Below are 15,994 nucleotides of genomic sequence, written 5' to 3'. Positions count from 1 at the left end.
TACTTTGGTTAGGCTCAGCTGGAGTATTGCATGCAGTTCTGGTCGCCGTATTATAGGAAGGACATGATGGCACGAGAGAGGGTGCAGAGGAGATTTATTAGGATGCTGCCTGGAATGGAGAATGTTAGTTATGAGGATAGATTGGATAGGCTGGGTTTGTTCTCATTGTAACAGAGGAAGTTGAGAGGAGACCTCATTGAGGTGTACAACATATTGAGGGGCCTGGACATAGTGGAAAGTAAGGGTCTATAGTTTTAAGGTGGCTGGTGGAAGGTTTAGAGGGGATTTAAGGAGGGGCTTCTTTACGCAGAGGGTTGTGGGGATCTGGAACTCGCTGCCTGGAAGAATGGTGGATGCAGAAACCCTCACCACTTTTAAGAGATGGTTGGATGGGCACTTGAAGTGCCGTAACCTGCAGGGTTACGGACCTAGAGCTGGTAATTGGGATTAAACCGGATGACCTTTTGTTGGACGGCGCAGATATAATGGTAAGTACTGCAGGGAATAGAATATGGCCAGGGTGATCTCATGGACGAGTGTCGATCGCCTGGATGGGTCGGAGAGGAATTTTCCCAGATTTCTTCTCCCTAAATTGGCCTGGGTTTTTATCTGGTTTTTGCCTCTCCCAGGAGATCACAAGGCTCCGGTTGGGGTGGAGTGTAGATGTTTCAGTATAAGGGGTGTCGCAGTTGTGTGAGGCAGACTGGTTGGGCTGAGTGCTCTTTGCCTTTCCGTCATTGTTCATAGGTTTATATGTAACCTTTAGGGCTGCTGATCAAGGGCCGAGCGGCTCTTTGTCGGCCGGCGCGGACACGATGGGCTGAAATGGCCTCCTTCTGCGCTGTAAATTTCTATGTTTCTAATTGTGCCCAGTGCTACGTGTGGTCTAACCAGACCAGAACTGTTCACAATGTTCCAAGTGTGGTCTAACCAGACCAGAACTGTGCACAGTGTTCCAAGTGTGATCTAACCAGACCAGAACTGTGCACAGTGCTCCAAGTGTGGTCTAACTAGACCAGAACTATGCACAGTGCTTCAAGTGTGGTCTAACCAGACCAGAACTGTGCACAGTGCTCCAAGTGTGGTCTAACCAGACCAGAACTGTGCACCGTGCTCCAAGTGTCGTCTAATCAAGGTTCGATACAAGTTTAGCACAACTTCTCTGCTTTTCAATTCTATCCCTCTAGAAATGAACCCTAGTGCTTGATTTGCTTTTTTCCCAATGGCCTAATTAACCTGAAAGATTCGAAGTAAATACACAGGTCGATAAGATAGTTAAAAAGGCAGATGGAATGCTTTCCTTTATTAGCCGAGGCGTCGAATATAAGAACTGTCTAAAACATGAGTTGGGCCACAGCTAGAGTACTGCGTGCAGTTCTGGTCACATTACAGAAAAGATGTGATTGCACTTGAGAGGGTCGAGTGGAGATTTCCGAGGATGTTGCCTGGACTGGAGAATTTTAGTTATGAGGAAAGATTAGATCGGCTGGGTCTGTTTTCTTTGGAACAGAGGAGTCTGAGGGGAGACCTGATTGAGATGCATAAAATTCTGAAGGGCCGAGATAGAGTGGATAGGAAGGATCTGTTTTCCTTGGCAGAGACGTCAATAACCAGGGGGCATAGATTTAAAGTATTTGGTAGGCGGTTTAGAGGAGATTTGAGGTGAAATGTCTTCACCCAGAGGGTGGTGGGGGTCTGGAACTCACTACCTGAAAGGATGGTAGAGGCAGAAACCCTCAACACATTTAAAAAGTACTTGGATATACATTTCAAGTATCGTAACCTACAGGGCGACGGACCAAGAGCTGGAAAGTGGGATTAGGCTGGGTAGCTCTTTGTCGGCCAGCACGGACATGATGGGCCGAATGGCCTCCTTCCGTGCTGTAAATTTCTATGTTTCTATGATGGTGTGACATCAAATATACACACGTGAGCACTGACACTGATCAAATATACACACGGTGTGAGCACTGACACTGATCAAATACACACAGTGTGAGCACTGACACTGATCAAATATACACACGGTGTGAGCACTGACACTGATCAAATATACACATGTGTGAGCACTGACACTGATCAAATATACACATGGTGTGAGCACTGACACTGATCAAATATACACACGGTGTGAGCACTGACACTGATCAAATATACACACGGTGTGAGCACTGACACTGATCAAATATACACACCGTGTGAGCACTGACACTGATCAAATATACACACGTGTGAGCACTGACACTGATCAAATATACACACGGTGTGAGCACTGACACTGATCAAATATACAGACGGTGTGAGCACTGACACTGATCAAATATACACACGGTGTGAGCACTGACACTGATCAAATATACACACAGTGTGAGCACTGAAACTGATCAAATATACACACTGTGAGCACTGACACTGATCAAATATACACACGGGGTGAGCACTGACACTGATCAAATATACACACGGTGTGAGCACTGACACTGATCAAATACACACACAGTGTGAGCACTGACACTGATAAAATATACACATGGTGTGAGCACTGACACTGATCAAATATACACACGGTGTGAGCACTGACACTGATCAAATATACACACGTGTGAGCACTGACACTGATCAAATATACAGACGGTGTGAGCACTGACACTGATCAAATATACACACGGTGTGAGCACTGACACTGATCAAATATACACACAGTGTGAGCACTGACACTGATCAAATATACACACAGTGTGAGCACTGACACTGATCAAATATACACACGGGGTGAGCACTGACACTGATCAAATATACACACGGTGTGAGCACTGACACTGATCAAATACACACAGTGTGAGCACTGACACTGATCAAATATACACACAGTGTGAGCACTGACACTGATCAAATATACACACGGTGTGAGCACTGACACTGATCAAATACACACAGTGTGAGCACTGACACTGATCAAATATACACACGTGTGAGCACTGACACTGATCAAATATACACACGTGTGAGCACTGACACTGATCAAATATACACACGGTGTGAGCACTGACACTGATCAAATATACACATGGTGTGAGCACTGACACTGATCAAATATACACACGGTGTGAGCACTGACACTGATCAAATATACACACGGTGTGAGCACTGACACTGATCAAATATACACACAGTGTGAGCACTGACACTGATCAAATATACACATGGTGTGAGCACTGACACTGATCAAATATACACACGGTGTGAGCACTGACACTGATCAAATATACACACGGTGTGAGCACTGACACTGATCAAATATACACACCGTGTGAGCACTGACACTGATCAAATATACACACGTGTGAGCACTGACACTGATCAAATATACACATGGTGTGAGCACTGACACTGATCAAATATACAGACGGTGTGAGCACTGACACTGATCAAATATACACACGGTGTGAGCACTGACACTGATCAAATATACACACAGTGTGAGCACTGACACTGATCAAATATACACACCGTGTGAGCACTGACACTGATCAAATATACACACGGTGTGAGCACTGACACTGATCAAATATACACACGGTGTGAGCACTGACACTGATCAAATATACAGACGGTGTGAGCACTGACACTGATCAAATATACACACGGTGTGAGCACTGACACTGATCAAATATACACACGGTGTGAGCACTGACACTGATCAAATATACACACGGTGTGAGCACTGACACTGATCAAATATACACACCGTGTGAGCACTGACACTGATCAAATATACACACGTGTGAGCACTGACACTGATCAAATATACACACGGTGTGAGCACTGACACTGATCAAATATACACACGGTGTGAGCACTGACACTGATCAAATATACACACGGTGTGAGCACTGACACTGATCAAATATACACACCGTGTGAGCACTGACACTGATCAAATATACACACCGTGTGAGCACTGACACTGATCAAATATACACACGTGTGAGCACTGACACTGATCAAATATACACACGGTGTGAGCACTGACACTGATCAAATATACAGACGGTGTGAGCACTGACACTGATCAAATATACACACGGTGTGAGCACTGACACTGATCAAATATACACACAGTGTGAGCACTGACACTGATCAAATATACACACGGGGTGAGCACTGACACTGATCAAATATACACACGGGGTGAGCACTGACACTGATCAAATACACACACAGTGTGAGCACTGACACTGATAAAATATACACATGGTGTGAGCACTGACACTGATCAAATATACACACGGTGTGAGCACTGACACTGATCAAATATACACACGTGTGAGCACTGACACTGATCAAATATACAGACGGTGTGAGCACTGACACTGATCAAATATACACACGGTGTGAGCACTGACACTGATCAAATATACACATGGTGTGAGCACTGACACTGATCAAATATACACACGGTGTGAGCACTGACACTGATCAAATATACACACGGTGTGAGCACTGACACTGATCAAATATACACACAGTGTGAGCACTGACACTGATCAAATATACACATGGTGTGAGCACTGACACTGATCAAATATACACACGGTGTGAGCACTGACACTGATCAAATATACACACGGTGTGAGCACTGACACTGATCAAATATACACACCGTGTGAGCACTGACACTGATCAAATATACACACGTGTGAGCACTGACACTGATCAAATATACACATGGTGTGAGCACTGACACTGATCAAATATACAGACGGTGTGAGCACTGACACTGATCAAATATACACACGGTGTGAGCACTGACACTGATCAAATATACACACAGTGTGAGCACTGACACTGATCAAATATACACACCGTGTGAGCACTGACACTGATCAAATATACACACGGTGTGAGCACTGACACTGATCAAATATACACACGGTGTGAGCACTGACACTGATCAAATATACAGACGGTGTGAGCACTGACACTGATCAAATATACACACGGTGTGAGCACTGACACTGATCAAATATACACACGGTGTGAGCACTGACACTGATCAAATATACACACCGTGTGAGCACTGACACTGATCAAATATACACACCGTGTGAGCACTGACACTGATCAAATATACACACGTGTGAGCACTGACACTGATCAAATATACACACGGTGTGAGCACTGACACTGATCAAATATACACACGGTGTGAGCACTGACACTGATCAAATATACACACGGTGTGAGCACTGACACTGATCAAATATACACACCGTGTGAGCACTGACACTGATCAAATATACACACCGTGTGAGCACTGACACTGATCAAATATACACACGTGTGAGCACTGACACTGATCAAATATACACACGGTGTGAGCACTGACACTGATCAAATATACAGACGGTGTGAGCACTGACACTGATCAAATATACACACGGTGTGAGCACTGACACTGATCAAATATACACACAGTGTGAGCACTGACACTGATCAAATATACACACGGGGTGAGCACTGACACTGATCAAATATACACACGGGGTGAGCACTGACACTGATCAAATACACACACAGTGTGAGCACTGACACTGATAAAATATACACATGGTGTGAGCACTGACACTGATCAAATATACACACGGTGTGAGCACTGACACTGATCAAATATACACACGTGTGAGCACTGACACTGATCAAATATACAGACGGTGTGAGCACTGACACTGATCAAATATACACACGGTGTGAGCACTGACACTGATCAAATATACACACAGTGTGAGCACTGACACTGATCAAATACACACAGTGTGAGCACTGGCACTGATCAAATATACACACGGTGTGAGCACTGACACTGATCAAATACACACACAGTGTGAGCACTGACACTGATAAAATATACACATGGTGTGAGCACTGACACTGATCAAATATACACACGGTGTGAGCACTGACACTGATCAAATACACACACGGTGTGAGCACTGACATTGGTTTCTCTGCACATGAGCTGAGGAGTCTCCAGGTTTTTGTGTCCTTTGGTGCGCAGTGTAAAGGTATTGGGATTTGGGGGGCGGTGGGGGTCGAGAAGGAACCTGGGACGCAGGTCACGAAACCCCTGGGGTCAACACCAAGCACAGGACAGGGGCAACATCTCAAGGACTTGTCTATGTTTCAGGATACAGTGGTACTGGGATCCCTGGGTGCGTATGGTTGGAGCGGAGGATTACTGCTTTACCGTGGACACAAACAGATCTTCATCAACATCTCCAGCTCCGACAAAGATATCAGAAACAGCTACTTAGGTAAGCTCCACTTTAATTCCCTCTGCACTGTCCCATCAAATACTCCAAGGGCAGGTACAGCACGGGTTAGATACAGAGTAAAGCTCCCTCTACACTGTACCCATCAAACACTCCCAGGGCAGGTACAGCACGGGGTTAGATACAGCGTAAAGCTCCCTCTACACTGTCCCATCAAACATTCCCAGGGCAGGTACAGCACGGGTTAGATACAGAGTAAAGCTCCCTCTACGCTGTCCCATCAAACACTCCCAGGGAAGGTACAGCACAGGGTTAGATACAGAGTAAAGCTCCCTCTACACTGTCCCATCAAACACTGCACTCTGATCCGGCAGGATACTCTGTGCAGGAGGCCACTCGGTCCGGGGAGGTGTTTTATGTTGCGGGAGCCCCTCGCTATCAGCACAGAGGGGAGGTGATCGTTTTCCGGCAAGGAGTGAACGGCAGCTGGGAGGATGGGCAGCACATCCCAGGAGAGCAGGTAAGCACTGTTGGGTATGATAGGTCTTGTCAGTGTGGTTCAGGGGGCACTGTCAGAGGGTCAGTACTGAGGGAGCGCTGCACTGTCGGAGGGTCAGTACTGAGGGAGTGCTGCACTGTCGGAGGGGTAGTACTGAGGGAGCGCGGCACTGTCGGAGGGGCAGTACTGAGGGAGTGCCGCACTGTCGGAGGGGCAGTACTGAGGGAGCGCGACACTATCGGAGGGGCAGTACTGAGGGAGCGCCGCACTGTCGGAGGGACAGTACTGAGGGAGCGCCGCACTGTCGGAGGGGCAGTACTGAGGGAGTGCCGCACTGTCGGAGGGGCAGTACTGAGGGAGCGCCGCACTGTCGGAGGGGCAGTACTGAGGGAGCACTGCACTGTCGGAGGGGCAGTACTGAGGGAGCGCTGCACTGTCGGAGGGTCAGTACTGAGGGTGCACTGCACTGTCGGAGGGGCAGTACTGAGGGAGCGCCGCACTGTCGGAGGGGCAGTTTTGAGGGAGCGCTGCACTGTCGGAGGGGCAGTACTGAGGGAGTGCTGCACTGTCGGAGGGGCAGGACTGAGGGAGTGCTGCACTGTCGGAGGGGCAGGACTGAGGGAGTGCTGCACTGTCGGAGGGGCAGGACTGAGGGAGTGTGACTCGGAGCGGAACGTGGAGATGGTGGTGTTCCCATGAACCTGCTGCCCTTGTCCTTCTAGACGGTAGAGGTTGTGGGTTTGGGAGGTGCTGCAGTGCATCTTGTAGATGGTACACACCGCAGGTACGGTGTGCCGGTGGTGGAGGGAGTGAATGTTTAAGGTGGTAGATGGGGTGCAGATCAAGCGGGCTGCTTTGTCCTGGATGGTGTCAAGGTTCTTGAGTGTTGTTGGAGCTGCGCTCATCCAGGCAAGTGGAGAGTATTCCATCACACTGCTGACTTGTACCTTGTAGATGGTGGAAAGGCTTTGGGGAGTCAGGAGGTGAGACACTCAATGCAGACTACCCAGCCTCTGACCTGCTCTTGTAATGAGGCAACAGATCTGACTCCTTCTGTGCTGGAGGGGTCGTTGTCTGATTCATAGAATCATAGAAATTTACAGTACGGGAGGAGTCCATTCCGGCCCATCGTGTCCGTGACGGCTGACAGAACTATCCAGCCTAATCCCACTTTCCAGCTCTAGATCCGTAGCTCTGTAGGTTATAGCACTTCAAGTGCACTTCCAAGTACTTTTTAAATGTGGTGAGGCTTTCTGCCTCTATCACCCTTTCAGGCAGTGAGTTCCAGACTTCCACCACCCTCTGGGTGAAGACATTTCCCCTCAAATCCCCTCTAAACCTCCTGCCAATTACTTTAAATCTATGCCCCCTGGTTGTTGACCCCTTCTCCAAGGGAAACAGGTCCTTCCTATCCACTCTATCCAGGCCCCTCATATTTTTATACACCTCAATATGTTCTCCCCTCAGTGTCCTCTGTTCCAAAGAAAACATACTCCGCATCTCCAATCTTTCCTCATAGCCAAAATTCTCCAGTCCAGGCAACATTCTTATAAATCTCCTCTGCACCCTTTCCAGTGCAATCACATCTTTCCTGTAATGTGGTGACCACAACTGCACGCAGTACTCCAGCTGCGGCCTAACCAGTGTTTTATACAGTTCAAGCATAACCTCCTTGCTCTTGTATTCCATGCCTTGACTAATAAAGGCAAGTATTCCATATGCCTTCTTCACCACCTTATCTACCTGGCCTGCTACCTTCAGGGATCTGTGGACCTGCATTCCAAGGTCCCTTTGTTCCTCTACACTTCAGTGTCCTACCATTTAATGTGTATTCCCTTTCCTTGTTAGCCCTCCCCAAATGCATTACCTCACACTTCTCTGGATTAAATTCAATTTGCCACTGTTCTGCCCACTGCCCAGTACATTGATATCTACCTGCAGTCCGCAGCTTTCTTCTTTACTGTCAATCACACAGCCTATTTTAGTATCATCTGCAAACTTCTTAATCATACCCCCTATAGTCAAGTCGAGATCATTGATGTATACCACAAAAAACAAGGGATCCAGCATTGAGCCCTACAGAACCCCACTGGATTTTACCTTCCAGTCACAAAATCACGCATCAACCATTACCCTTTGCTTCCTGCCTCTGAGCCAATTTTGGATCCAACTTGCCACTTTGCCCTGGATCCCATGGACTTTTACTTTTGTGACCAGCCTGCCATGTGGGACCTTATTAAAAAGCTTTGCTAAAATACATATACACTACATTATACGCACTGCCCTCATCGACCCTCCTGGTTACCTCCTCAAGTTAGTCAGACACGACCTTTACTTAACAAATCCATGCTGACTGTCCTTGATTAATCCATGTCTTTCCAAATGAACGTTTATCCTGTCCCTCAGGATTTTTTCCAATAATTTTCCCACGACTGAGGTTGGGCTGACTGGCCTGTAACTAATCGGTCTATCCCTTTCTCCCTTTTTAAACAAAGGTACAACATTAGCAGTCCCCCAGTCCTCTGGCACCACACCTGTAGCCAGAGAGGATTGAAAAATGAGCTCAGAGCCTCTGCTATTTCCTCTTTTGCTTCTCTTACAGCCTGGGATAGAGTTCATCTGGGCCTGGGGATTTATCCACATTTTTTAAGTTGCTAAGCCTCTTAATACTTCCTCTCTCACTATGTTTATCTCATCTAATATTTCACACTCCTCCTCCCTCATTGCAAAGTCTGCATCGTCCCTCTCTTTTGTGAAAACAGATGCAAAGTATTCATTAAAATCATACCCACATCTTCTGCCTCCACACACAGATTTCTTTTATGATCTCTAATAAGCCCTACTCCTTCTCTGGTTATCCTTGTACTTAATGTATTTATAAAACATCTTTGGGTTTTCCCTGATTTTACTTGTCAACATTATTTCATGCTCTTTCTTTGCTTTCCTGATTTATTTTTTAATTGCCCTCCTGCACTTCTTATACCCCTCGAGTCTCTGCAGTGTTGGGTTCTTGGCATCTGTCTAAGCTTCCCTGTTTTTCTTTATCTTACCCTCTATGTCCCTTGACATCCAGGGAGCTCTAGATTTGTTAGCCCCACTCTTTTTTTAAGGGAACATACTTGCTCTGTACCCTCAGGATCTCCTCCTTGAATGCCTCCCACTGCTTGAACACTGATTTACCATCAAGTAGTCGTTTCTAGTCCACTTTGGCCAAATCCCTCTCAGCTCAGCAAAATTGGCTTTACCCCAATTGAGAACTTTCGTTCCTGGTCCACCTTTGTCCTTTTCCATAACTACCCTATATCTTGCTGAATTATGATCACCAGCACCAAAATGCTCTCCCACCAATACCCCTTCCACCTGCTCCTCCCCAAAACCAAGTCCAGAATCGCCCCTCCCTCGTTGGGCTTGTTATATACTGACTAAAGAAGTTCCCCGAATGCATTTTAGGAATTCCGCACTCTCTGTACCATTCACACTGCTTTTTCCCAGTTAATATTGGGGTAGTTGAAATCCCCACTATTACAGCTCTAGTGCTGACTATTTCCCCAATTGTGTTCCAGATTGGATCGTACTTTGGTTCTGAGCTGTGCACCGTGGATCTGACTGGAGACGGAGAGACTGATTTACTCCTGATTGGAGCCCCGCTGTATCATGACCATGGGATCGGGGGAATAGTGATCATCTGTACAATGTCTCCCCAGGTAAGGATCACGATTCTACCCCTTCCCATTCACTCCCATTGCACACAATCCCAATGGACCCAACCCCTTCCCATTCACTCCCATTGTACACAATCCCAATGGACCCAACCCCTTCCCATTCACTCCCATTGTACACAATCCCAATGGACCCAATCCCTTCCCATTCACTCCCACTGTACACAATCCCAATGGACCCAACCCCTTCCCATTCACTCCCATTGTACACAATCCCAATGAACTCCATCCCTTCCCATTCATTCCCTTTGTGCACAATCCCAATGGACCCAACCCCTTCCCATTCACTTCGATAGTACAGAATCTCAATGTATACAACCCCTTCCCATTCACTCCCACTGTACACAATCCCAATTAACTCAACCCCTTCCCATTCATTCCCATTCTACATAATCCCAATGAACTCAATCCCTTCCCATTCACTCCCATTGTACACAATCCCAATGGACTTAACCTCTTCCCATTCACTCCCATTGTACACAATCCCAATGGACCCAACCTCTTCCCATTCACTCCCATTGTACACAATCCCAATGAACTCAATCCCTTCCCATTCACTCCCATTGTACACAATCCCAATGGACTTAACCTCTTCCCATTCACTCCCATTGTACACAATCCCAATGGACCCAACCTCTTCCCATTCACTCCCATTGTACACAATCCCAATGGACCCAACCCCTTCCCATTCACTCCCATTGTACACAATCCCAATGAACTCAATCCCTTCCCATTCACTCCCATTGTACACAATCCCAATGGACCCAACCCCTTCCCATTCACTCCCATTGTACACAATCTCAATGGACCCAACCCCTTCCCATTCACTCCCATTGCACATAATCCCAATGAACTCAACCCCTTCCCATTCACTCCCATTGTACATAACGGGGAGGAAAGGGAAGAGTATGGGAAAGAATGAAGGCGAGAAGGGAGGAGAGGGTGAGGGAGAGAAGGGAGGAGAGGGTGAGGTAGAGAAGGGAGGAGAGTGGAGGGAGCGAGTGGAGGAAGGTGAAGAAAGGGCAGAGGAGAGAAGGGGAGCGAGGTAGACTGAGGGAGGGAACAAGGGCGGGAGCAAGGGAAGGAGCCAGGGAGGTAAATAGGGAAGGAATGAGTGCGATAGGGTGGGAATGAGTGAAAGTGGGAAGGAGGCGGTGAGTGAGATAGGAAGTGAGGGAGGGAGGGAGTGTCCGAGGGAAAGGGAGTGAGGGAGGGGAAGAGAGTGAGATAAGAAAGTAAGAAATGAGTGAGATAAGATTGGAATGAGTGAGGGAGGGAGTGAGCGATAGCGAGAGGGGGAGGGACTGAGGGAGTGAGCCAGTGAGTGAGATAGAAAGTAAGGGAGGGGGAAATTCCCATTGACTCTACCTCTTCTCTCGCTCACTCCTTTTCTGTCTCTGTCTCTCACTCCCTTTCTGTCTCTCTCACCGTCTCTCTCTATCTGTCTCTCTCCCTCTCTCACTCTCTTTGTCTCTCTCTCTCCATCTCTCTCCCTGTCTGTCTGTGTCTATCCCCCTCTCTCTCACACACACACACACACACACACTTTCTCACTCTCTCTCTCTCTCTCTCTCTCTCCCCAGGGCACCTTCTCCTGCCCCGGGACCCTCCGTGGGGAAGCGGGGAATGATCTGGGCCGGTTCGGGAGCTCCATCGCGGCGCTGAGAGACCTGAACGGGGACGGGCTGGGAGACGTGGCGGTCGGAGCCCCGATGGAGGACGAGCATCGCGGGAGTGTCTACATCTACCATGGTCAAAGGAGCGGAGTCAGTGCCAGATACAGCCAGGTCAGTGTGGGCAGCCCGGGGTCAGGGGGCATCCCGGGACGCCGGTTCAGCACAGGAAACCGGGTCAGGGGGCAGCCTGGAGTCAGAGGGCAGCCTGGGATCGGGGTCAGTGGTCAGCCCAGGGCACTGGGTCAGGGGTCAGTATGGGGTGAGGGGTCAGCCCAGGACACCGGGTCAGGGGTCAGTACTGGGTCAGAGGTCATGCCAGTTCAGGCAGATCAGGGGTCAGGCAGGTCAGGGGTCAGCCCTGAGGCCTCGGGTCCAGGTAGAGCCAAGTTGGTCTCCCATAGCAACAATAACTTGTATTTAGACAGTGCCTTTAACTTTGGTAAAACGCCCCAAGGCGCTTTACAGGAGCGATTATCAAACACAAATTGACACCGAGCAACGAGCAGATATAAGGGATAGGTGACCAAAAGCTTGGTCAAGGAGGGAGGTTTTAAGGAGCGTCTTAAAGGAGGAGAGAGACGCGGGGAAGTTTAGCCAAAGAATTCCAGAGCTTAGGCCTAAGGCACGGCCACCAATGGTGGAGCGATGGAAATTTGGAGGATGCACAAGAGGTCAGAATTGGAGGAGTGCTGAGATCTTGGGGGTTGTAGGGGCTGGAGGAGTTTAGAGATAGGGAGGGTTGCAGGGGATGGAGGAGGTTACAGAGATAGGGAGGGTGAGTGTTGTGTATAGAGAAAGAGTCAGACTGAACACTGTGAGCTCAAAGTAAAGTGTGACCTTAGTCTTTTATTGCAGGTCTCCAGAGTGCCTCTCCAACCTGTGAGGCCTCCTTAAATACCTGTGCTCCCAAGGGATTATGGGATCCCTTGGGACTCCAGGGGATGAGCCCTCTGGTGGCTGTACAGAGTAACTACAAGTTTACAAATATAACAGCGAGGACCATGGAGGGATTTGAAAACTAGTATGATAATTTTAAATTCAAGCTGTTGAGGAGAGAGTGAGGGAGGGATCAGGAAATGTTTGTCCTCTTTCCCTCTCTTAACCCTTCCCTCCCTCTAACCCCTTCTCCTTGCCCCTCCCCCAACTTCCTCTCCCTCCCTCTTTCTCCCTCGAAGCCCTCTTTTCACCCCTCTAATCTCCTCCCTCCGCTAACCCCCATCTGCCCTCACCCTTATAACCCCGCTCTCCTCCCCCCTCCCTCCTCCCTCCCCCCTTTAACCCCCTCCCTCCATCCCCTTCCCTTGCCCCTTCCTGCCTCCCCTAAACAGCCACTCCTGCTCCCTCCACACCCTCCCATCGCCCCTCCCTCCCTCCCTCCTTAATCCCCCCTCCCCCCTCTAATACCCCCTCCCACTCTAATCCCCTTTCCCTTCCCTTCTAATCCCCTTTCCCTCCCCCTCCCTCCCCTCTAACCCCCACTCCCTCTAATGCCCCCTCCATCCCCCTTCTAACCCCCTTTCCCTCTCCCACCCCATCTAACCCCCTCCCTTGCCCCCGCTAACCCCCCCCTCCCTTCCCCCCCTCTAACCCTCCTTCTCCCTTCCTCCCACCCTCTAACCCCCTTCCCCCCTCCTCCCCCTCTAAACCCCCTCGCCACTCTCTCCCCCTTTAAACCCCCTACCCCCCTCACATCCCCTCTAACCCCCCTCCCCTCGCCACTCCCTCTCCCTATCACCCCCCTCCATTTTCCCCCCCTCCCCTCCCTCTTCACCCTCTCCCCCTCTAACGTCCCCACCCTGCCCATGGGCCCACCCCTCAATGAGCTGCTCTGTGTTACAGCGGGTTGCCGGTGGGACGTACTCTCGGGCCCTGAGATACTTCGGGCAGTCGCTGAGCGGAGCGCTGGATGTGAGCGGGGACACACTCCCTGATCTGGTGGTCGGAGCCCTCGGGATGGTGGCGGTATTCCGGTATGGACCTGTTCTCTCTCTGGCGGGGGGGCATCGACCTTCCTCCCGGCGGCTCATCACAGCGCGGTCTGCTGATATACACGGGTATTCACACACCGATATACACGGGTATTCACACACCGATATACATGGGTATTCACACACCGATACACGGGTATTCACACACCGATATACACGGGTATTCACACACCGATATACACGGGTATTCACACACCGAGATACACGGGTATTCACACACCGATATACACGGGTATTCACACACCGATATACACGGGTACTCACACACCGATACACACGGGTATTCACACACCGATACACACGGGTATTCACACACCGATATACACGGGTATTCACACACCGATATACACGGGTATTCACACACCGATAGACACGGGTACTCACACACCGATACACACGGGTACTCACACACCGATACACACGGGTACTCACACACCGATACACACGGGTATTCACACACCGATACACACGGGTATTCACACACCGATACACACGGGTATTCACACACCCATACACACGGGTATTCACACACCCATACACACGGGTATTCACACACCCATACACACGGGTATTCACACACCCATACACACGGGTATTCACACACCCATATACACGGGTATTCACACACCGATACACACGGGTATTCACACACCGATACACACGGGTATTCACACACCCATACACACGGGTATTCACACACCCATACACATGGGTATTCACACACCCATACACACGGGTATTCACACACCCATACACACGGGTATTCACACACCCATACACATGAGTATTCACCGGATCTCACCTCTCCCTCCTCCCTATCTAACGCCGCCTTCTCACCCCTCCCTCCCCTTCTAACCCGTTTTGTCATTGATATATACAGAAATATTCACATGCTGATATCTAAAGAAAGAAAGGCTTACATTTATATAGCGCCTTTCATAACCACCGGATGTCTCAATGCGCTTTACAGCCAATGAAATACTTTTGGAGTGTAGTCACCATTGTAATGTGGGAAACGCGGCAGCCAATTTGCACCCAGCAAGCTCCCACAAACAGCAATAATGATCAGATTACATTACATTCTACTTTACAACCGTGACGACAGTGTGTTACTCCCTCAGTACTGCCCCTCCGACAGTGCAACGTTCCCTCAGTACTGCCCCTCCGACAGTGCAGCGTTCCCTCAGTACTGCCCCTCCGACAGTGCAGCGTTCCCTCAGTACTGCCCCTCCGACAGTGCAGCAGTCCCTCAGTACTGCCCCTCCGACAGTGCAGCGCTCCCTCAGTACTGCCCCTCCGACAGTGCGGTGCTCCCTCAGTACTGCCCCTCCGACAGTGCAGCGCTCCCTCAGTACTGCCCCTCCGACAGTGCAGCGCTCCCTCAGTACTGCCCCTCCGACAGTGCAGTGCTCCCTCAGTACTGCCCCTCCGACAGTGCAGCGCTCCCTCAGTACTGAGCATCTGACAGTGCAGCGCTCCCTCAGTACTGCACCTCTGAAAGTGCAGCGCTCCCTCAGTACTGCACCTCTGACAGTGCAGCGTTCCCTCAGTACTGCCCCTCCGACAATGCAGCGCTCCCTCAGTACTGCGCCTCTGACAGTGCAGCGCTCCCTCAGTACTGCCCCTCCGACAGTGCAGTGCTCCCTCAGTACTGCCCCTCCGACAGTGCAGCGCTCCCTCAGTACTGAGCATCTGACAGTGCAGCGTTCCCTCAGTACTGCCCCTCCGACAATGCAGCGCTCCCTCAGTACTGCGCCTCTGACAGTGCGGCGCTCCCTCAGTACTGCCCCTCCGACAGTGCAGCGCTCCCTCAGTACTGCCCCTCTGACAGTGCAGCGTT

General features: G+C 49.6%; 1 protein-coding gene across 9 annotated transcripts in view; it reads left to right on the top strand.

Moving 5' to 3' along the window:
* The window catches only part of LOC139248202 (integrin alpha-X-like), a 110,465-nt gene that overhangs the window by 58,418 nt on the left and 36,053 nt on the right, over window positions 1–15,994 (top strand). For all 9 annotated transcript variants that reach the window (XM_070871942.1, XM_070871946.1, XM_070871945.1 and 6 more), the window contains 5 exons: window positions 6,188–6,314; window positions 6,647–6,792; window positions 10,335–10,475; window positions 12,074–12,277; window positions 14,006–14,136. In XM_070871942.1, the coding sequence (XP_070728043.1) occupies window positions 6,188–6,314; window positions 6,647–6,792; window positions 10,335–10,475; window positions 12,074–12,277; window positions 14,006–14,136 (749 nt within the window). The remainder of the gene's footprint in view (window positions 1–6,187; window positions 6,315–6,646; window positions 6,793–10,334; window positions 10,476–12,073; window positions 12,278–14,005; window positions 14,137–15,994) is intronic.

Source organism: Pristiophorus japonicus, unplaced genomic scaffold (assembly GCF_044704955.1).
Source record: "Pristiophorus japonicus isolate sPriJap1 unplaced genomic scaffold, sPriJap1.hap1 HAP1_SCAFFOLD_29, whole genome shotgun sequence".
Classification (NCBI taxonomy): domain Eukaryota; kingdom Metazoa; phylum Chordata; class Chondrichthyes; family Pristiophoridae; genus Pristiophorus; species Pristiophorus japonicus.
This window is presented reverse-complemented; position numbering and strand designations above follow the sequence as displayed.